The following is a 23,259-nucleotide window of genomic DNA, read 5'->3' on the forward strand; positions in this document are numbered from 1 at the left end:
CCTTAGAGACCTACAAAGAGACTTAGACTCCCAGGCAATAATAATGGGAGACTTTAACACCCCACTGTCAAAATTGTACAGATCAATGAGACAGAAGGTTTACAAGGATATCCAGGACTTGAACTCAGCTCTGCACCAAGTGGAGCCAATCTACAGAACTCTCCACCCCAGATCAACAGAATATACATTCTTCTCAGCATCACATCACACTTATTCCAAAATTGACCATATAGTTGGAAGTAAAGCACTCCTTAGCAAATGTAACAGCACAGAAATCACAACAAACTGTCTTTCAGACCACAGTGCAATCAAATTAGAACTCAGGATTAAGAAACTCACTCAAAACCACACTGCTACATGGAAACTGAACAACCTGCTCCTGAATGACTACTGGGTAAACAACCAAATGAAGGCAGAAATAAAGATGTTCTTTGAAACCAATGAGAACAAAGACACAATATATCAGAAACTCTGGGACACATTTAAAGCAGTGTGTATAGGGAAATTTATAGCACTAAATGCCCACAAGAGAAAGCAGGAAAGATCTAAAATTGACACCCTAACATCACAATTAAAAGAACTAGAGAAGCAAGAGCAAACACATTCAAAAGCTAGCAGAAGGCAAGAAATAATTAAGATCAGAGCAGAACTGAGGAGACAGAGGCACAAAAAAAACCTTCAAAAAATCAATGATTTCAGGAGCTGATTTTTTGAAAAGAACAGCAAAATAGGCCACTAGCAAGACTAATAAAGGAAAAAAGAGAGAAGATGCAATAAAAAATGATAAAGGGGATATCACCACTGATCCCACAGAAATACAGACTACCATCAGAAAATACTATAAATACTTCTCGCAAATAAACTAAAAAATCTAGAATAAATGAGTAAATTCCTGGACAAATACACCCTCCCAAGACTAAATGAGGAAGAAGTTGAATCCCAGAATAGACCAATAACAGGCTCTGAAATTGAGGCAATAATTAATAACCTATCAACCAAAAACATCCAGGACCAGACGGATTCACAGCTGAATTCTACCAGAGGTACAAAGAGGAGCTGGTTACATTCCTTCTGAAACTATTCCAATCAATAGAAAAAGAGGGAATCCTCCCTAACTCATTTTATGAGGCCAGCATCATCCTGATACCAAAGCCTGGCAGAGATACAACAAAAAAAGAGAATTTTAGACCAATGTCCCTGATGAACATTGATGCAAAAATCCTCAATAAAATACTGGCAAATCGTATCTAGCAGCACATTAAAAACCTTATCCACCACGATCAAGTTGGCCTCATCCCTGGGATGCAAGGCTGGTTCAACGTATGCAAATCAATAAATGCAATCCAGCATGTAAACACAATGAAAGACAAAAACCATATGATTATCTCAAAAGATGCAGAAAAGACCTTTGACAAAATTCAACAGCCCTTCATGTTAAAAACTCTCGATCAACTAGGTATTGAGGGGACATATCTCAAAATAATAAGAGCTATTTATGACAAACCCATAGCCAATATCATACTGAATGGGCAAAAACTGGAAGCTTTCCCTTTGAAAACTGGCACAAGACAGGGATGCCCTCTCTCACCACTCCTATTCAACATAGTGTTGGAAGTTCTGGCTAGGGCAATCAGGCAAGAGAAAGAAATCAAAGGTATTCAATTAGGAAAAGAGGAAGTCAAATTGTCCCTTTTTGCAGACGACATGATTGTATATTTAGAAAACCCCATCGTCTCAGTGCAAAATCTCCTTAAGTTGATGTAAGCAACCTCAGCAACATCTCATGATACAAAATCAATGTGCAAAAATCACAAACATTCCTATACACCAATAACAGACACACAGAGAACCAAATCATGAGTGAATTCCCATTCAAAACTGCTTCAAAGAGAAGAAAATACCTAGGAATCCAACTTACAAGGGATGTGAAGGACCTCTTCAAGAAGAACTACAAACCATTGCTCAACAAAATAAAAGAGGACAGAAACAAATGGAAGAACATTTCATGCTCATGGAGAGGAAGAATCAGTATCATGAACACGGATGAAGCTGGAAACCATCATTCTGAGCAAACTATTGCAAGGAAAGAAAACCAAACACCGCGTGTTCTCACTTATAGGTGGGAATTGAACAATGAGAACACTTAGACACAGGGTGGGGAACATTACACACTGGAGCCTGTTGTCGAGTGGGGGAGAGGAGAGGGATAGCATTAAGTATCCAATGTAAATGACGAGTTAATGGGTGCAGCACACCAACATGGCACATGTCTACATATGTAACAAACCTGCATGTTGTGTACATGTACCCTAGAACTTAAAGTGTAATAACAATAAAAAATATCCACCGTTTCTTACTCGCTAGTGGAAGACATTAGGGATGGAATTACCTGACTATGCAAAGCTATGTTTTATCTATTATTGGTGAATATATTATTGGTGAATATATTATTGGCATATATGGGCAGCCACATATGTGTATATTTTTTTCAGTATGGTCCAGAAGTTTTCAAACTTTAATAAATGAGCTACAGAACTTGTTAACAATGCACATTCTGATTTAACAGACTTGAGATTGTGCAGTTTTAATAAATTTTCAGGTGATGCTAATGCTGGTGGTTCTTGGACCATGCACTGAGTAGCAAGGGTATAGAGTTTTCATTGAAATAATTTGGAAGAAGAGCAATTGGATGGAATATCAAGACATAACAGAGTCAAGGGAAAGCATTATTTTGATTTTATTTCTAAGTATGTTTTTAGCCAGAAGAGGAGAAGAAAGAGGTTAGAAAACAACAACAGAATTTATAGATGCATGATACTACTTCTGAAAGAGAAAGAAAGTGGTAGGAAAATTTATTTTAAAAAGTACTGAAGGGAAAGAATCAAGACCACAGATCTGGAGATTATTTTTGCTAAAGAATAGCAATTGTGAGGCATGAAGGGGTGTGAGGGGAAGAAGCTAACTAGGTAATTGTGAAGTTTCTGAGAAGGAAACTTGAGTGAACTCACTTCAGATGCATTTGGAACATTTGCACTCCAAAAGATTATATTGTGTGTGCTCTGGAGAGTATTGGAAGAAGGAGGGATTACTAGATTTGGGTCTACCATAGTGACTCATTACTCTTCTCTATTGCTTTCAGGATTCAGAGAGAGATTTTTTGTTATTAGTTATTTAAGTGAGATAAATTTGAATATGAACTCATTGGCTTTGTTAGTAAAATTGCTGTTCTATAAAAATCTGTTAGAAGGCCAAGCCTGATGGCTCATGCCTGTAATCCCAGCACTTTGGGAGGCTGAGGAGGGTGGGTGGATCACTTGGGGTCAGCAGTTCGAGACCAGCCTGGCCAACATGGTGAAACTCTGTCTCTCCTAAAAATACAAAAAAAAAAAAAAAAAAAAAATAGCTTGGCATGGTTGCACATGCCTGTAATCCCAGCTACTCAAGAGGCTGAGGCAGGAGAGTTGCTTGAACCCAGCGGGTGGAGGTTGCTGTGAGCCAAGATCACGCCACTGCACTCCAGCAGGGTTGACAGAATGAGACTCCATTTCAAAAAAAATAAAAATAAAAAAATAAAAATTTGTTAGAGACTAATACGATAAATCAAATCAGACTAATATTTGAAACAAACAAAAAATACTGAACTTATTACTTGAATACTAAAGCTAATTTTTAAATATTATACTGATTTCAAAATAAAAATATTTATACCTAATTAATATTTAGCAATCAAGTTTTTGAATAAATATTTCAATAGTGAAAGTTTTTTATACATTATTTTCTTTATGAATTGTATATGCTCACTGACATGAGGGGATCAAGAAACATTCAAATGGATAAATGAGAGGATGCAAAAAAAATGTAGACATAAAACTGTACCACATGTGTACAGAAAACAATGAATATTTTTATTTACTATTATTCCCTAATATACATCCTTGCTCATGAATTCATTACGCTTTCATTGATGAGACATCAATTTTACATTCAACTGAACTATCATTGTAACTGTGTGCCTTCTCAATTATAGCATAAATTAAAGAATATGATGAGTGCTTGTAATTTAATGATATAAGTGATTCTAAGTGTATCTTGTACTTCAGACACTCTCATAGTTTTTAACCAGTATATGTTAGCCATGTGTGAGATTCACAGATGCCATATGATAAATGGGCTCTAGATGATGAAATGGTTTGTAAAATTTTCCTTCTGTGTTTTTTGCTTTTTTCTTTTTTCACTCAAAAATTTTAAACTCAATGTTTTTGTTTCTAAAGGAAAATAGTTACACATTTACTTTTTGTCACCTGGGACTCTGCACGCTTTTGATATAGTTTGAACCTAGACTTTTTTTAACTTTAAGAGACTAGACATAAATTTCATTGATATTAAAGTATACATATCTTTGAAGAATCTTATTGATGAATAATTTATCCTGGAAAACAAACTATATCATAAAGTTTGCTGAATCAATCAAAGAAAGTAATAGTAAAATATTAATTCCTGAAAGAAAATGGGGGTTGATATTTAATTAAACTTATCTGGGTAAATGGCAACTATCAGACATAGTGTGTTTTTGTGGGGAGAGGAAGACAGGAGACTGCTTTTTTGAAGAAAAAGTCATATAAGCTTTTTATGAGTCTTAGGTCAGGGTTTTGATAAGGAAGCCGAGCCATTTATGACCACTCAGGACATAGAACTGTTGCCGCGTTTTCTTTTTCCTCTGGGATCCTCTTTGTAATTCACTAAGAGCTTTTCCTGAGACCCTTGGCTTGTCTGGTGCTTGTGCTCCTCGTTAAGGTATCCAAACAGCAGGCCAGTTTTGTCAGTTCAGTCCAGCGTGTCAGTGTAGTTTTGCTAAGCTTCATCCTTCTTTCTGGAGCTGAGTAGAGAATTCTGGGTGCTAGGCATTACACAGGCTTGCCGATAACCTGAGGCAACAGAGAGTTCCTACAAGTAAAACAAAGACAAAGCATGTTCTTACCCACTTTTTCCACAGTACATTCTAACCTGCGGTCACCATTTGTTAGCTGGGAGGTTGCACTGCACACCCCATTACAAAATTTGCTGACTCAAGTGAGGATAGGAAAGTGACTTAGGCTTCCTGAGACTTCCACTTTCTCATTTCTGCAGCAAATCTAAGGCTTTCTCACATGCCCAGTATGCTGCCATGAGAACTAGCATTTGGGAAAACCACCATACTAAATTTGCATATATCCAAAAGAATCATACAGAGGCTGACTCCCCTGACAGCACTCAGAAACAAATTGTATTCCTCAGCATACATTAAAGCCACACCCTCAAGGGTGATAACATGTCTCAAGCAAGTGAAAGTAAACTTAAATAGAAGAAATGACTCTCTTTTTCAGTTTAGAAAGATGAGCCAAAAGTTCTGAAAATTGGAAAAACACAGGATATCAACATACATCTTTGCTCTTCAACCTTTTGGTAACCATCACTGATCTTTTTACTCTATCCATAATTTTGTTTTATGGATAATGTCATTTTTGGAAACATGCATTTAAGTCTTTTCATAGCTTGATAGTTCCTCTCCTTTATTCCTTAGTAATATTCCATTGTATAGCTATAGCACATAGTTATTTCCATTGTATAACTATAGCACATAGTTTATTCACTCATCTTTTTAAGGTTATCATCGTTACTTCACAAATTGGTTGAATTTTGCATACATGTTCATAAGGCATTTCTCTTGTTTATAATAATATCATCTGGTTTTGATTTAGAGTAATGCTAGCATTATACAATGAGTTGAAATGTACTCCGTATTAGGCTATTTGTGCACTGCTATAGAGAAATACCTGAGATTGGGTAATTTATGAGAAAATAGGTTTCACTGGCTCACATTTCTACAGGTTGTACAAGAAGCATAACATGGGGCTCTGCTTCTGGGGAGGACTGTGGAAGCTTACAATTATGGCAGAAGGTGAAGCAGGAATTTGTACATCACATGGCCAGAGTAGGAGCAAGAGAGAGAGGTGGGAGGTGCCATGCACATTTAAATGACCCATTTTCATGAGAATCACTATTATGAGGACAACACCAAGGGCATGGTGCTAAATTATTTGTGAGAAATCATTCCTCATGATGCATTCACCACTCACCAAACTTTACTTCCAACATTGGGGATTATATTTCAATGGGAGATTTTGGTGGGGACACACATCCAAACTATATTGTACTTTCTTTTATTTTAGGGGTAGAGTTTGTTTAGAATTATATCTCATTTTTCTCTAAAATATTTGGTAGAAATCACCAGTGTAGGATTCTTGGCCTGGACTTTTCATTGTAGGAAGATTTTTAAGTATGACTTAATACTCTTTTATAGATTTAGGGTAATGCAGGTTATCTATTTTTTCTTGAGATATTGTATTTTTTTTGACTACTGACTAGATTTTATTTTTCTATTGTTGACACGATTTTTATTTTGGAAAAAAGAATTGGATCTCTTCCATAAAGGTTTCCTCTGAATGTTTGCCAGAATCAGTATACTGTTATTCCTAGTTAAAATTTTTTTCTTTTTTCTATTATTATTGTTATACTTTATGTTCTAGGTTACATGTGCAGAACGTGCAGGTTTGTTATATAGGTATACATGTGCCATGGTGATTTTCTGTACCCATCAACCTATCATCTACATTACGTACTTCTCCTAATGCTACCCCTCCCCTAGCCCCTTACCCCACAACAGGCCCTGGTGTGTGATGTTCCCCTCCCCGTGTCCATATGTTCTCATTGTTCAACTCTCTCTTATGAGTGATAACATGCAGTGTTTGGTTATCTGTTCTTGTGCTAGTGTGCTGAGAATGATGGTTTTCAGCTTCATCCATGTCCCTGCAAAGGACATGGACTCATCCATTTTTATGGCCGCATAGTATTCCATGGTGTATATGGGCCACATTTTCTTTATCCAGTCTATCATTGATGGATATTTGGGTTGGTTTCAAGTCTTTGCTATTGTGAATAGTGCCGCAATAAACATACATGTGCATGTGTCTTTATAGTAGCATGATTTATAATCCTTTGGGTATATACGCAGTAATGGGATGGCTGGGTCAAATGGTATTTCTGGTTCTAGATCCTTGAGGAATCGCCACACTGTCTTCTACAACGGTTGAGATAATTTACACTCCCACCAACAGTGTAAAAGTGTTCCTATTTCTCCACATCCTCTCCAGCATCTGTTGTTTCCTGACTTTTTTTTTTTTTTTTTTTTTTTCTTGAGACAGAGTCTCACTCTGTCACCCAGGCTGGAGTGTAGTGGCCAGATCTCAGCTCACTGCAAGCTCTGCCTCCTGGGTTTACGCCATTCTCCTGCCTCAGCCTCCTGAGTAGCTGGGACTACAGGCGCCCACCACCTCGCTTGGCTAGTTTTTTGGATTTTTTAGTAGAAACGGGGTTTCACCGTGTTAGCCAGGATGGTCTCGATCTCCTGACCTCGTGATCCACCCGTGTCGGCCTCCCAAAGTGCTGGGGTTACAGGCTCATTTCCTTACTTTTTAATGATCGCAATTTTAACTGGCATGAGATTATATCTCATTGTGGTTTTCATTTGCGTTTCTCTAATGACCAATGATGATGAGATTTTTTTTCCTATGTTTGTTGGCTGCATAAATGTCATCTTTGAAGAAGTGTCTGTTAATATCCTTCGCCCACTTTTTGATGGAGCTGTTTGTTTTTTTCTTGTAAATTTGTTTAAGTTATTATAGGTTCTGGATATTAGCCCTTTGTCAGATGGATAGATTGCAGAAATTTTCTACTATCTTAAAGGTTGCCTGTTCATTTTGATGCTAGTTTCTTTTGGTGTGCCAAAGCTCTTTAGTTTAACCAGGTCCCATTTGTCAATTTTAGCTTTTGTTGCCATTGCTTTTGATGTTTAGTCATGAAATCCTTACCCATGCCTATGTCTTGAATGGTATTGCCTAGGTTTTCTTTTAGGCTTTTTATGGTTTTAGGTTTTATGTTTAAGTCTTTAATCCATCTGGAGTTAATTTTTGTATAAGGTGTAAAGAAGGGGTCGACTTTCAGTTTTCTGCATATGGCCAGCCAGTTTTCCCAATACCATTTATTAAATAGGGAATTCTTTTCCCATTGCTTTTTTTTTCAGTTTTGTCAAAAATCAGATGGTAATTTTCACATTTCAATGAATTTGTCAATTTTGTCTACGTTGTCATGTTTATTCACATACATTTTTTAATATTACCTTGTATTTTTAAGTATCTGTAGAATCTGAAATAATGTCACATTAACTCATTTCCAGAGTTAGTAATTGTAACTTTTTCTTTTCAAGAGCTAGTTTGGCTAGATAGACTTTTGCTTTTATTGACCCTCTCAAAGTGTTAGGTGTTGTTCAATTTTTCTATCATTTTTGTGTTTTATTAGTTCCATCTCTGATGTTTTAGTTCTCTTTGCCTATTATTTAAAAAATCTATAGTTGGGAGCTTATCAAGAACATAGATTGAATTCTCACAATTTTGGAAGCTGCACAGTTCCAGATCACAAGGTATCATCAAATTTTATGTCTGAAGAGGTATCACTTCATGATTTATTGATGCATTCTTTTGCCCTGTGTCCTCACATGGCAGAAAGGGTAAAGAGGCTCTCTGGGGTTATTTCTATCAGAGCATTAATCCATTTATGAAGGGTGGCCCTCATGACCTAATTACATCCCAAAACTCCTGCCTCCTAATAACATCACCTCTGTGATTTGATTTTAGCATATGAAAATTGCAAGGACAAAAACATTCAGGCCAATGCAGATACTTATCATTTCCTCTACTTCCATTGAGTTTACTTTTTTCTTATTTTTTTCTTTAGTTTCTTAAGGTAAAAGTCAAAGTTATTTATTTGAGAGTCTTCTAATATAGACATTCAGTGCTGAAAATTTTTATTTAAGTGCTGTTGTAGATGCATTTTACAGTATCTAACGTGTTGTGTTTTTATTTGAAGTTAGTTCAAAATACTTTCTAATTTTTCTTTTTATTATTTTTGGAGCCAACCTAGGGTTGTTTGGATGTTATGTTACTTAATTTCCAATAGTTGAGTTGTTCCAGGTACATTTTTATTGTTGAGTTTTAATTTGACTGTTTTGGGGTCAGGTAACATGTTTTGTGTGACCTAAATCCTTCTCAATCCTTTCATTAAGATATGATCTAGAATATAGTCCTTAAGTACTTCTGAAGAATGATGTTAAGTCTACCACATTCTTGCCAACTTTCTGCCTCCTTATTCTACTACTTGAGTAAGGGGTTTAGAAATTTTAGACTATACTTGGGCATTTGTCCATTTCTTTTGCAGTTCTATCTATTTTTGTATCATGTAGTTTGAAGGATTTACGTTATTTTCTACAAAAATATTTAGGACTGTTATGTTTTCTTGATTAGGTGAACCTTTGTCACTATAAAATGACCTTGTGTATTTCTGGTAATATTTTTGCTATGAAATGTACTTTGGTATTAATACAACCACTCCTCCTCAGCCTTCTTTTGTCATGTGTTAGTGTGGTGTGTCTTGTTTCATCTTTAACCAATTTTTGTCTTTATATTTAAAGTTTATTTCTTATAGGTGTTATACAGGTAGATCTTACTTTTATATCCATTCTGACAATCTGCCTTTGAGCAGAGGTTTTTTGATCAGTTTAATTTATAATGTGATTATTGATATGATAAAAATTGTCTGTCACCATGCTGTTTGATTTCTATTAGTCCCAGATCTTCTTTGCTTTGTTTTATTCTTTTTCTGCTTCCTTCAGACTAGTTTAGTAATTTTTATGATTTAGTTTTATATATAAATGCTTTGCTGTCTTAGTGGTTGTTTTAGAATATATAGTGTATGGATTTTCCTCATCACAATCCACCTTCAAGTAATATTATATCATATCATAGATGGTATAAGAAATTACAATCTTGCCTGTAGGTTGCCTGTTCACTCTGATGGTAGTTTCTTTTGCTGTGCAAAAGCTCTTTAGTTTAATTAGATCCCATTTGTCAATTTTTGCTTTTGCTGCCGTTGCTTTTCAGAATGGGAGAAAATTTTTGCAACCTACTCATCTGACAAAGGGCTAATATCCAGAATCTACAAAGAACTCAAACAAATATACGAGAAAAAAACAAACAACCCCATCAAAAAGTGGGGAAAGGATATGAACAGACATTTCTCAAAAGAAGATATTCATACAGCCAACAGACACATGAAAAAATGCTCATCATCACTCGCCATCAGAGAAATGCAAATCAAAACCACAATGAGATACCATCTCACACCAGTTAGAATGGCAATCATTAAGAAGTCAGGAAACAACAGGTGTTGGAGAGGATGTGGAGAAATAGGAACACTTTTACACTGTTGGTGGGATTGTAAACTAGTTCAACCATTATGGAAAACAGTATGGCAATTCCTCAAGGATCTAGAACTAGATGTACCATATGACCCAGCCATCCCACTACTGGGTATATACCCAAAGGATTATAAATTATTCTACTACAAAGACACATGCACACGTATGTTTATTGCGGCACTATTCACAATAGCAAAGACTTGGAATCAACCCAAATGTCCATCTGTGACAGACTGGATTAAGAAAATGTGGCACATATGCACCATGGAATACTATGCAGCCATAAAAAAGGATGAGTTTGCGTCCTTTGTAGGGACATGGATGCAGCTGGAAACCATCATTCTTAGCAAACTATCACAAGAACAGAAAATCAAACACCGCATGTTCTCACTCATAGGTGGGAACTGAACAATGAGATCACTTGGACTCGGGAAGGGGAACATCACACACTGGGGCCTATCATGGGTAGGGGGGAGGGGGGAGGAGGGAGGGCTTGCATTGGGGAGTTATACATGATATAAATGATGAATTGATGGGTGCTGACGAGTTGATGGGTGCAGCACACCAACATGGCATAAGTATACATATGTAACAAACCTGCACGTTATGCACATGTACCCTAGAACTTAAAGTATAAAAAAAAAAAAAAAAAAAAAGAAATTACAATCTTGTATTTTCATTTCTTCACTTCCAGCTAGATACCAGCCTGGATCTGTGGGATTGTAGCTTTCATTAAGTTTAGAATATATTTAGCCAATTTTTCCTCAAATTTTTTTCTGTCTGTCCTCCTACTTCTTTAGGGACTTATATATTACGTGCTGGGAGTTTGCTCATAGTTCTCTAGTGTCTCAAATTTAGGAAACTTTTCTTTCTTGGTGGCAAATCAATCTATGCTCATATCTACTCAGCGTAGCTTTCATCTCCAGCATTGTAACTTGTATCTTTACAAGTGCAATTTAGTTTTTTAAAGTATCTTCTATTGCTCTACTTATCTTCTTGATTTTTATTGTAGAATAGAGTTGAGTTACTTATAAACAGCTTGATCCTTTTTATTTTTTCTTTTTATGATAGGAGCTAACTCCCCACACCTGAGGCAAGACCTTTCAGACTATTCATTTTCCTGGGAAGTCTGAGTCTTCCCAGGCAAATCTATAAAAATAGGCACTTTTCTTGGTACTATGTGAGCACAGGTGTGATTTTCTCTAATTTTATAAGTCCCCCTGACCTGGCTTGGTCTTAGGTAGTTTTCTGGCTCACATGCAATCTTCATTATTTTGCTAAATACTGGGAGGGGATTTCCAGGGATTTCTTGCTTTCCATTCTGTATCTCTCTCCTCCTCAGTGCTCTGTTTGGTGTTGTCTGTCTCCTTTGGTTTTACCAGACTCTAAGCTTCAGCAATGTAACCAAGAGAGTCTGGTAGTTTCCACTTCAGTTTTTTCTTCCTGTGTCATGTCTTGGATCTCTGTCAAGGCAGGAAGCTGAAACATTCATGAGGTTTGCTTTCCATTTTATTTTCCTGTTTTTCAGGGATTATCATCTTCTTGGCCTAATGTCCACTGTCTAAAAAATTGTTTAGTGTATTTTATGTGTTTTATTTTTAATTATTTTAGCTAAGAAGAAAAATCAACATCTGTTGATCTCTTGTGGCTAGAGGCAGACTACACTAGAGCTTCAGCACATGCCACACGCTGGCTAAAATGCTTTCCTTCCCCACTTGCTTAACTGCATCCTTTTCAGTCTTCATTCCTCAGTGTAGCTATACAATCCTCAGGGGATTTTTCCATGGGCCTAGTATAGATCTTATTCTAAGCAATCTGTTTTCTTACAGTATCTATCTGAATTTGTAATTGTAACTTTTCTGGGGCTTTGTTTTTTATTTTATATTTTATATTTTAAGCTAAACAAGAGCAGAGTTTTGTTTCATTTTGTTTTGTTTTTTTCTGTTTAATCTGCAGAGCTTAGTATAATGCCTTCCCCATGGTAGGTAATCAATATAAATTTGTTCAGTGTATGAGTTAATGATTGTTAAAATATGCAGCCTTTTATATCCCAAAAGTATTAATATATTTTATTTCTATCTCCTCCTTGAGACAGATTCGACTAGCCTATCAAAAATGTTGGATGCAGTTCCTTCTTGTGAAAGAGCACGGGAACTTAAAAAAGATCACTGTGAACAACTTACAAGAAAACTGGAACAAATGAAAAACAAGTTTTGTGTACTACAAAAGGAACTATCAGAAGCAAAAGAAATAAAATCACGGTTAGAGAACCAAAAAGTTAAATGGGAACAAGAGCTCTGCAGTGCGAGGTATGATATCCTGGTTTGAAATAAATATTTCAACTATTTATACTAAAGGTATGTAGGATACTTTTTGTAAAAGCTACCTTACCTTCTGAGGTTTAACTGGAGAGAAAAATCTCTGTCTTGTAGAGTGTCAAATTCTTTTAAATAATACAAGTTCTTAAATGTGAATACTTCTGCTGATAACTAAATGCATATTTATTTAAATCACAACTTTAATGGCTATATAGAAGGCCATTATTTGGAAATCCCATTACTTAACAAATTAATATTTTTGATTTTTAATTTTTTGTATTATAAGTGCTGCAATGCATAACTGCATGTAAATCTTTTTTATCCTTTCTAATTATTGACTTGGAATAGATCCTTCAATATAAAAATATCTAGGGGTGGGGCATGCCAAAGATGGCCGAATAGGAACAGCTCCAGCCTCCAGCTCCCAGTGTGAGTGACACAGAAGACAGGTGATTTCTGCATTTTCAACTAAGGTACCGGCTTCATCTCACTGGGTCATGTCGGACACTTGGCGCTGGTTCGTGGGTGCAGCGTGACCATCCAGAGCTGAAGCAGGGCAATGCATCGCTTCACCTGGGAAGCACAAGGGGAAAGGGAATTTCTTTTCCTAGCCAAAGGAAATTGAGACACACAACACCTGGAAAATCGGGTGAATACCCACCCTAGTAGCGCTTTACCAAGGGTCTTAGCAAACGGCACACCAGGAGATTATATCCCACACCTGGCCCAGAGGGTCCTACTGCCACGGAGCCACCCTCATTTCTAGCACAGCAGTCCGAGATCTAACTGCACGGTGGCAGCAAGGCTGTGGGAGGGGCACCCACCATTCCTGAGGCTTAAGTAGGTAAATAAAGCCGCCAGGAAGCTGGAATTGGGTGGAGCCCACCACAGCTCAAGGAGGCCAGCCTGCCTCTGTAGACTCCACCTCTGGGGACAGGGCATAGCTAAACAAAAAGCAGCAGAAACCTTGGCAGAGGTAAATGCCCCCGTCTGACAGCTTTGAAGAGAGCAGTGGATCTCCCAGCACTGAGGTTGACATCTGAGAATAGACAGACTGCCTGCTCAAGTGGGTCCCTGACCCCTGAGTAGCCTAACTGGGAGACATCCCCCACTAGGTGCAGATCGACACCTCACACCTCACAGGGCAGGGTACACCCCTGAGACGAAGCTTCCGGAGCAAGAATCAGACAGCAACACTCGCTGTTCAGCAATATTCTATCTTCTGCAGCCTCCACTGCTGATACCCAGGCAAACAGGGTCTGGAGTGGACCTCAAGCAAACTCCAACAGACCTACAGCTGAGGGTCCTGACTGTTAGAAGGAAAACTAACAAACAGAAAGGACACCCAACCAAAACCCCATCAGTACATCACCAACATCAAAGGCCAAAGGCCGATAAAACCACAAAGATGGGGAAAAATCAGTGCAGAAAAGCTGGAAATTCAAAAATCAGAGTGCATCTCCCCCTCCAAAGGAACACAACTCATCATCAGCAATGGAAAAAGGGTGGACAGAGAATGACTTTGATGAGTCAAGAGAAGAAGGCTTCAGTTGGTCAAACTTCTCAGAGCTAAAGGAGGAACTACGTAACGAGCACAAAGAAACTAAAAACCTTGAAAAAAAAATTTGACGAATGGATAACTAGAATAACAAATGTAGAGAAGTCCTTAAAAGAACTGACAGAGATGAAAAGCATAACACGAGAACTATGTGACAAATGCACAAGCTTCAGTAACCAACTCGATCAACTGGAAGAAAGAGTATCAGCGATTGAAGATCAAATGAATGAAATGAAGTGAGAAGAGATGTGTAGAGAAAAAAGAGTAAAAAGAAATGAACAAAGCCTCCAAGTAATATGAGATTATATGAAAAGACCAAATCTACATCTGATTGGTGTGCCTGAAAGTGATGGGGAAAATGGAACCAAGTTGGAAAACACTCTTCAGGATATCATCCAGGAGAACTTCCCCAACCAAGTAGGGCAGGCCAACATTCAAATTCAGGAAATACAGAGAATGCCACAAAGATACTCCTCCAGAAGAGCAACTCCAAGACACATAATTGCCAGATTCACCAAAGTTGAAATGAAGGAAAAAATGTTAAGGGCAGCCAGAGAGAAAGGTCAGGTTACCCACAAATGAAAGCCCATCAGACTAACAGCAGATCTCTTGGCAGAAACTCTCCAAGCCAGAAGAGAGTGGGGGCCAATATTCAACATTCTTAAAGAAAAGAATTTTAAACCCAGAATTTCATATCTGGCCAAACTAAGTTTCAAAAGTGAAGGCGAAATAAAATCCTTTACAGACAAGAAAATGCTTACAGATTTTGTCACCATCAGGCCTGCCTTACAAGAGATCCTGAAGGAAGCACTAAACATGAAAAGGAACAACCAGTACCACCCATGGCAAAAACATGTCAAAATGTAAAGTCCATCGATGCTAGGATGAAACTGCATCAACTAGCGAGCAAAATAACCAGCCAATATCATAATGACAGGATCAAGTTCACACAAAAGAATATTAACCTTAAATGTAAATAGACTAAATGGTCCAATTAAAAGGCACAGACTAGCAAACTGGATAAAGAGTCAAGACCCATCAGTTTGCTGTATTCAGGAGACCCATTTCACATGCAGAGACACACATAGGCTCAAAATAAAGGTATGGAGGAAGATCTACCAAGCAATTGGAAAACAAAAAAAAGCAGGGGTTGCAATGCTAGTCTCTGATAAAACAGACTTTAAACCATCAAAGATCAAAAGAGACAAAGAAGGCCATTACATAATGGTAAAGGGATCAATTCATCGGAAAGAGCTAACTATCCTAAATATATATGCACCCAATGCAGGAGAACCCAGATTCATCAAGCAAGTCCTTAGAGACTTACAAAGAGACTGAGACTCCCATACAATAATAATGGGAGGATTTAAAACCCCACTGTGAATGTTAGACAGATCAATTAAAGAGAAACTCAACAAGGATATCCAGGAATTGAACTCAATTCTGCACCAAACGGACCTAATAGACATCTACAGAACTCTTCACCTCAAAACAACAGAATGTACATTCTTCTCACCACCACATTGCACTTATTCCAAAATTGACCACACAGTTGGAAGTAAAGCATTCCTCAGCAAATGTAAAAGAACAGAAATTATAACAAACTGTCTCTCAGACCACAGTGCGATCAAACTAGAACTCAGGACTAAGAAACTCAATCAAAACCACTCAACTACACGTAAACTGAACAACCTGCACCTGAATGACTACTGGGTACATAACGAAATGAAGGCAGAAATAAAGATGTTCTTTGAAACCAATGAGAACAAAGACACAACATACCAGAATCTCTGGGACACATTTAAAGCAGTGTGTAGTGGGAAATTTATAGCACTAAATGCCCACAAGAGAAAGCAGGAAAGATCTAAAATTGACACTCTAACAACATAATTAAAAGAAGTAGAGAAGCAAGAGCAAACACATTCAAAAGCTAGCAGAAGGCAAGAAATAACTAAGATCAGAGCAGACCTGAAGGAGATAGAGACACAAAAAACCCTCCAAAAAATCAATTAATCCAGGAGTTGGTTTTTTGAAAAGATCAACAAAATTGATAGACCGCTGGTAAGACTAATAATGAAGAAAAGAGAGAAGAATCAAATAGACACAATAAAAAATGATAAAGGAGATATCAACACCAACCCCACAGAAATAGAAACTACTATCAGAGAATACTATAAACACCTCTACACAAATAAACTAGGAAACCTAGAAGAAATGGATAATTTCCTGGACACTTACACTCTCCCAAGACTAAACCAGGAAGAAGTTGAATCCCTGAATAGACCAATAGCAGGCTCTGAAATTGAGGCAATAATTCATAGCTTACCAACCAAAAAAAGTCCTGGACCAAAAGAATTCACAGCCAAATTCAACCAGAAGTACAAGAAGGAGTTGGTACCATTCCTTCTGAAACTATTCCAATCAATAGAAAAAGAGGGAATCCTCCCTAACTCATTTTATGAGGCCAACATCATCCTGATACCAAAGCCTGACAGAGATACAACAGAAAAAGAATTTTAGGCCAATATCCCTGATGAACATAGATGCAAAAATCCTCAATAAAATACTGGCAAACAGAATCCAGCAGCACATCAAAAAGCTTATCCACCATGATCAAGTGGGCTTCATCCCTGGGATGCAAGGCTGGTTCAACACACGCAAATCAATAAACATAATCCAGCATATAAACAGAACCAAAGACAAAAACCACATGATTATCTCAATAGATGCAGAAAAGGCCTTTGATAAAATTCAACAGCCCTTCATCATAAAAACTCTCAATAAAATTGGTATTGATGAAACGTACCTCAAAATAATAAGAGCTATTTATGACAAACCCACAGCCAATATCATACTGAATGGGCAAAAACTGGAAGCATTCCCTTTGAAAACTGGCACAAGACACGCATGCTCTCTCTCACCACTCCTATTCAACATAGTGTTGGAAGTTCTGGTTAGGGCAATCAGGCAAGAGAAAGAAATCCAGGGTATTCAGTTAGGAAAAGAAGAAGTCAAATTGTCCCTGTTTGCAGATGACATGATTGTATATTTAGAAAACCCCATCGTCTCAGCCCAAAATCTCCTTAAGCTGATAAGCAACTTCAGCAAAGTCTCAGGATACAAAATCAACATGCAAAAATCACAAGCATTCGTATACACCGGTAACAGACAAACAGAGAGCCAAATCATGAATGAACTCCCATTCACAATAGCTTCAAAGAAAATAAAATACCTAGGAATCCAACTTAAAAGGGATATAAAGGACCTCTTCAAGGAGAACTACAAACCACTGCTCAGTGAAGTAAAAGAGGACACAAACAAATGGAAGAACATACCGTGCTCATGGATAGGAAGAATCAATATCGTGAAAATGGCCATACTGCCCAAGGTCATTTATAGATTCAATGCCATCTCCATTAAGCTACCAATGAATTTCCTCATGGAATTGGAAAAAACTGCTTTAAAGTTGATATGGAACTGAAAAAGACCCCACATTGCCAAAACAATCCTAAGTCAAAAGAACAAAGGCTGGAGGCATCACACTATCTGACTTCAAACTATACTACAAGGCTACAGTAACCAAAACAGCTTGGTACTGGTACCAAAACAGAGATATAGACCAACAGAACAGAACAGAGCACTCAGAAATAATACCACGCATCTACAGCCATCTGATTTTGACATACCTGACAAAAACAAGAAATGGGGAAAGGATTCCCTATTTAATAAATGGTGTTGGGAAAATTGGCTAGCCATAAGTAGAAAGCTGAAATTGGATCCTTTTCTTACACCTTATATGATCATTAAAATGTTAGGAAACAACAGGTGCTGGAGAGGATGTGGAGAAATAGGAACACTTTTACACTGTTGGTGGGACTATAAACTAGTTCAACCATTGTGGAAAACAGTTTGGCAATTCCTCAAAGATCTAGAACTAGAAATACCATTTGACCCAGCCATCCCATTATTGGGGATATACCCAAAGGATTATAAATCATGCTGCTATAAAGACACATGCACATGTATATTTATTGCTGCACTATTCACAATAGCAAAGACTTGGAATCAACCCAAATATCCATTAGTGACAGACTGGATTAAGAAAATGTGGCACATATACACCATGGAATACTATGTAACCATAAAAAAGGATGAGTTTGTGTCCTTTGTAGGGACATGGATGCAGCTGGAAACCGTCATTCTCAGCAAGCTATCACAAGAACAGAAAACCAAATACCGCATGTTCTCACTCATAAGTGGGAATTGAACAATGAGATCACTTGGACACAGGAAGGGGAACACCACACACAGGGGCCTATTGTGGGGTTGGGGGAGGGAGGAGGGATAGCATCAGGAGATATACCTAATGTAGATGACGAGTTAATGGGTGCAGCACACCAACATGGCACATGTATACATATGTAACAAACCTGCACGTTGTGCACATGTACCCTAGAACTTAAAGTATAAAAAAAAAAATTGGTTAAATTATAGCAAGTTTTTAAAAAGTTCTTTGTTCATTACTTCTAAATTGTTCTCACGAAAATTTATATTCATTTACAGTTCAACAAAGAGAGTATGAAATTGCCATTCTTCTCTCCCCAAGAATCAATTTCCTTTAATTATACACTTTTAATCTTAATGTGCATGGAATATAAAGAAAATATACAGTAATTTATGATTAGTTTATTCAACATCTCTTGCTCTCCTACATAAATTGAATTAATTCAGAGTTCTATGTTAAAAATATATATTATTTTTATTCTTTAATTAAATATTATATTCTTTTTTGTTCTAAAAGAGGTTTAAAATTTGTTGAAAAATATATGATAATCAACAAGACATGTTTAAAGTATTACTCAAAAAGGAAACAAAAGGCATATGGAACAACAGATATTATACTGTTTAACCTAGTCTGAGATTTTAGTATTAAAATTATTTTTAGTGATACTGCCCATATTTTATAAGTAGGAATATTTATGTCTAATAAATCTGTAAACTTTTTTTATAGAAAGTAATGTCACTGTAATCAGTTAACTCTAAATGATCTGTCCTCACTGAGGAGGAATTTTCACTGTGTGATATTTTTAAAAAATAATTTTCAACTCATAAATGTACCAAATAGCTTCCAGTATTCTTTTCCGTAACAGTTGTCGAAGCTACTAAAAACAGAAACTTTCTAATTAGAACATGTTTTTTCTCACTATTTTTCAAGTATGTATGTCATTTGGAAGAGGTTGGAGTAATAGATACCTGAAAACTAGAAAGAAAAAAATTCAGGAATATAGAAATTTTATTGGAGTAATAAACCAGTATAGGAAGAAGTAGATCTCAAAGTGAATTCTATTTTCTAACAAAATGAATGTTAAGATAAGTTTGTTTAATGGCAGATTGGCTTTAAATCAAGAAGAAGAGAAGAGAAGAAATGTCGATATATTAAATGAAAAAATTAGGGAAGAATTAAGAAGACTCAAAGAGCAACATAGGAATGAGTTAGAAGTGAAACAACTTTCACAGGCTCTCAGGATACAAGATATGGAATTGAAGAGTGTAACAAGTAATTTGAATCAGGTGAATCAATTTCTGGCAAAAAATTTATATTTCTAACTTTATTTCATCAGTATTACTTTTAATATCCCTTTGATTTAGTATGTATTATTCAGGTCCTGAAGGAAAATATTGTCTTAAAATTAACTATGACATTTGTTGCTACAGTTATTTATTATAAATTATGGCATCCAAATAGTATCTTATTTCAGTGCAAAGAGCTTTTGAAAATAATGATAATCCCTACCATATACTTAGTGATAATTTATTGGTAAGAATTTTGTTCCTAGCAACATAGTTTAGTGTATTTTTCCAAGTTAACATTTAATACTGACTCAAACATTATCAAGAGGAGGCAAAAGTTATTGTCATAGTAAATAAGCTCATAGTATTCTAAGTAGGGCTCTCCAGATTGTATCTTCTTTGCCACTTTTGTTTTGAAATAGAAGACTTCTTTTGTATTTACATATTTGCCCAGTAGAATTAACTGAGATTTGGCGAAGAAGTCCTGGATGTAGACTCAGAAGGCTTGGAGAAAATCCTACAACTTGTTTATATTTTTAATCTTTTCCTTGCCAAATTGTGAAAACTAAAAGTACTTGTTACAATGTCTCAACTTATCAAATATTCAAAAATATAATTCTTAAAATTAACTATGTTTTTTTTAAAAAAAATCTAGAGAATATTCTCAGGAAAAAGGAACTGAAAAAGCTTCCAGAAATTGTGTCTGTCTAAATATATGCAGCACTAAGGCTCTTAGTATGGGATCTTGTATAAGTTAGACATCAGAGTGTAAACCCAATTTTCATATGTAGTCAAACTGATTAATCTTTTATTTTATACTTTTGAGCTTGTTGTAATTCAGGGAAAGTTTTTTTTTTTTTTTTTTTTTTTTCCCAATTCTGAGGCTCTTAAAAATTCTCTAGTCATTTCTTTTTTACTGTCATGAATTCATTGTCTCCAAATAAGTGTTTGAACTTTGGGGAATTCATGCGATATAGCATTTGAGGTTTTGATTCAATGATTCTTCAACCAATACCTATTTATAAAAGCCCTTTCATTATATGAAGGTACAAGTTATTCTTTAATTTCAGAGGAACTATGATATGCCATTTTATTGAGTGCTAGCTAAAAGTTTATTTTATTTTATTTAGGTTTCTCACTCTCATGAAAATGACAATGCTCTCTTTTATGAAAATTGCATGTTGAAAAAGGAAATTGCCATGCTAAAACTGGAAATAGACACACTAAAACATCAACACCAGGAGAAGGAAAATAAATACCTTGAGGACATTAAGATTTTACAAGAAAAGAATGCTGACCTTCAAATGACCCTAAAACTGAAAGAGAAAACATTAACAAAAAGGGCATCTCAGTATAGTGGGCAGCTTAAAGTTCTGATAGCAGAGAACACAATGCTGACTTCTAAATTGAAGGAAAAACAAGACAAAGAAATACTGGAGACAGAAATTGAATCATACCATCCTAGACTGGCTTCTGCTTTGCAAGACCATGATCAAAGTGTGACATCAAGAAAAAAACAAGAACTTGCTTTCCACAGTGCAGGAGATGCTCATTTGCAAGGAAAAATGAATGTTGATGTGCGTAATACAATATGTAACAATGAGATGCTCCATCAACCACTTTGTGAAGCTCAAAGGAAATCCAAAAACCTAAAATTTAATCTCAATTATGCAGGAGATGCTCTAAGAGAAAATACATTGGTTTCAGAACATGCACAAAGAGACTGCCGTGAAACACAGTGTCAAATGAAGAAAGCTGAACACATGTATCAAAACAAACAAGATAATGTGGACAAACACACTGAACAGCAGCAGTCTCTGAAGCAGAAATTATTTCAACTACAAAGCAAAAGTATGTGGCTTCGACAGCAATTAGTTCATGCATGTGAGAAAGCTAACAAAAGCAAGATAACAATTAATATTCAGTTTCTTGAGACGAAAATGCAACATCATCTCCTAAAAGAGAAAAATGAGGAGGATTTAATTACAGTAACAATTTAAAAGAATGTACAGATCAATGTGAAAAAGAGAAAGCAGAAACAGAAGTAAGTATCAAAAAATGTAAATACTTTTCAACCTTCCTGAAAGAAAATGGCCTTGGCTAAATGCTGAATCTAGTTGCATATATATATGTATAAATAGATGATAAACGTACTTACTATATCAGCTTAGAAACATGCCTCATTTCCACCAAATGAAAGTGAAAGCTAAGAGACGTTTTACTTTGAGTAAAGACATTGTGTCACTGATGAACTTTTAAGAGTTTAAGTTAAAGATTTTTAATAGATTAACATTAATGACATTGGTTTATACTGCTGAAATAAAGGTTTTAATGTCTCTTTGTGGCCACGTTTTATGACCACAATGAAGCAGATAAATGGGAATGCCCATATCAGCAATTAGTATTTTGAAATTAAGATTCAATTTAGCAATTTACTTTGACAGTTAATTCTAAATTTTCCAGAGGAATTGAAGTGTATTTGAAGTATATTTTGAAGTGTACATTTCTGCATCTTGTAATAATACTTTTTAGTACCTTTTTATATATTTTAGTTGGTAGAATTTTATTTTCATTTATGTCAATTTGACTTAATCTGAACATATTTGAATCTCGAATTATGTATTGTTATAACCTCTCAATTTTTTAAAGGCATCTGCGTTTTGTTAAATAATACCTTAGGACAAATATAGTGAATTTTAGTAATATCAAATTTGATTTAATCACCCCGCTGGTATTTATAATTTATTTTGAATATTGTTACAAATAATTTGCTCATAAATTCTATTTCAAGGCTCAGAGATGTGAATAGAACTTTGTCCCAGAGAAAGATCATTGTGGCTATCTGTGATTTATTAGCTTTGCATTGGATCCCCATTTTTCAATTCATGAGAGGTGGCAGGGTTCATGTATAGTACAAAAGAAGTGAGTAGAGGAGAGAAACATAGCAGCTGAGGTCAGGCGGGATGTGGAGACCGGTTACCTAGGGCCTCTAAAGCCTTTGAAATAAAAATACTTTTACTCTGAGATAAAAATCTATTGGAAAAATTTCAGCAGTTGATTGAATATGTGAGGAACTTTGATGTTGATTTGTGCTTCTAATACAGAAGAAGGAAAGAATTCCACTGTGTAGAATTTACCACCACTAGTCCCGCCCCCCCCCCTTTTTTTTTTTTTTTTGGACTTCAGTAAGTTGTGAAGCATTACAGATTCATTAAGGGACAAATTGCTAGTGGGATGAATCTCTTGAGTAGTATGACAGTACCAATTTGGCAGGAAGATAATACCTTCTTGTGTCCTTAAGTAAATTCACTAACAAGCAGCAATGTGTACAAATGAAGAAAATAAGATGAATCAATATATTTGGGGATGTTTTTGAAAGTAAATATTGTTAATTTGATAAGGTGATATACAAAATCAATAACAAACATGTCTTGTCAGGTCATTGTGAGACAAAAAGAAAATTG

General features: G+C 36.1%; 1 protein-coding gene across 1 annotated transcript in view; it reads left to right on the top strand.

Moving 5' to 3' along the window:
* Positions 1 to 21,899, top strand: part of LOC115900418 (ankyrin repeat domain-containing protein 30A-like) — a 61,041-nt gene extending 39,142 nt beyond the window's left edge. Inside the window, 4 exon segments of the mRNA XM_030941080.1 lie at positions 12,444 to 12,657; positions 19,615 to 19,795; positions 20,926 to 21,769; positions 21,772 to 21,899. Coding sequence (XP_030796940.1) covers positions 12,444 to 12,657; positions 19,615 to 19,795; positions 20,926 to 21,769; positions 21,772 to 21,899 — 1,367 coding nt within the window.
* The last annotated feature ends 1,360 nt before the right edge of the window (positions 21,900 to 23,259 follow it).

This window comes from Rhinopithecus roxellana, chromosome 11 (genome assembly GCF_007565055.1).
Source record: "Rhinopithecus roxellana isolate Shanxi Qingling chromosome 11, ASM756505v1, whole genome shotgun sequence".
NCBI classification, from domain to species: domain Eukaryota; kingdom Metazoa; phylum Chordata; class Mammalia; order Primates; family Cercopithecidae; genus Rhinopithecus; species Rhinopithecus roxellana.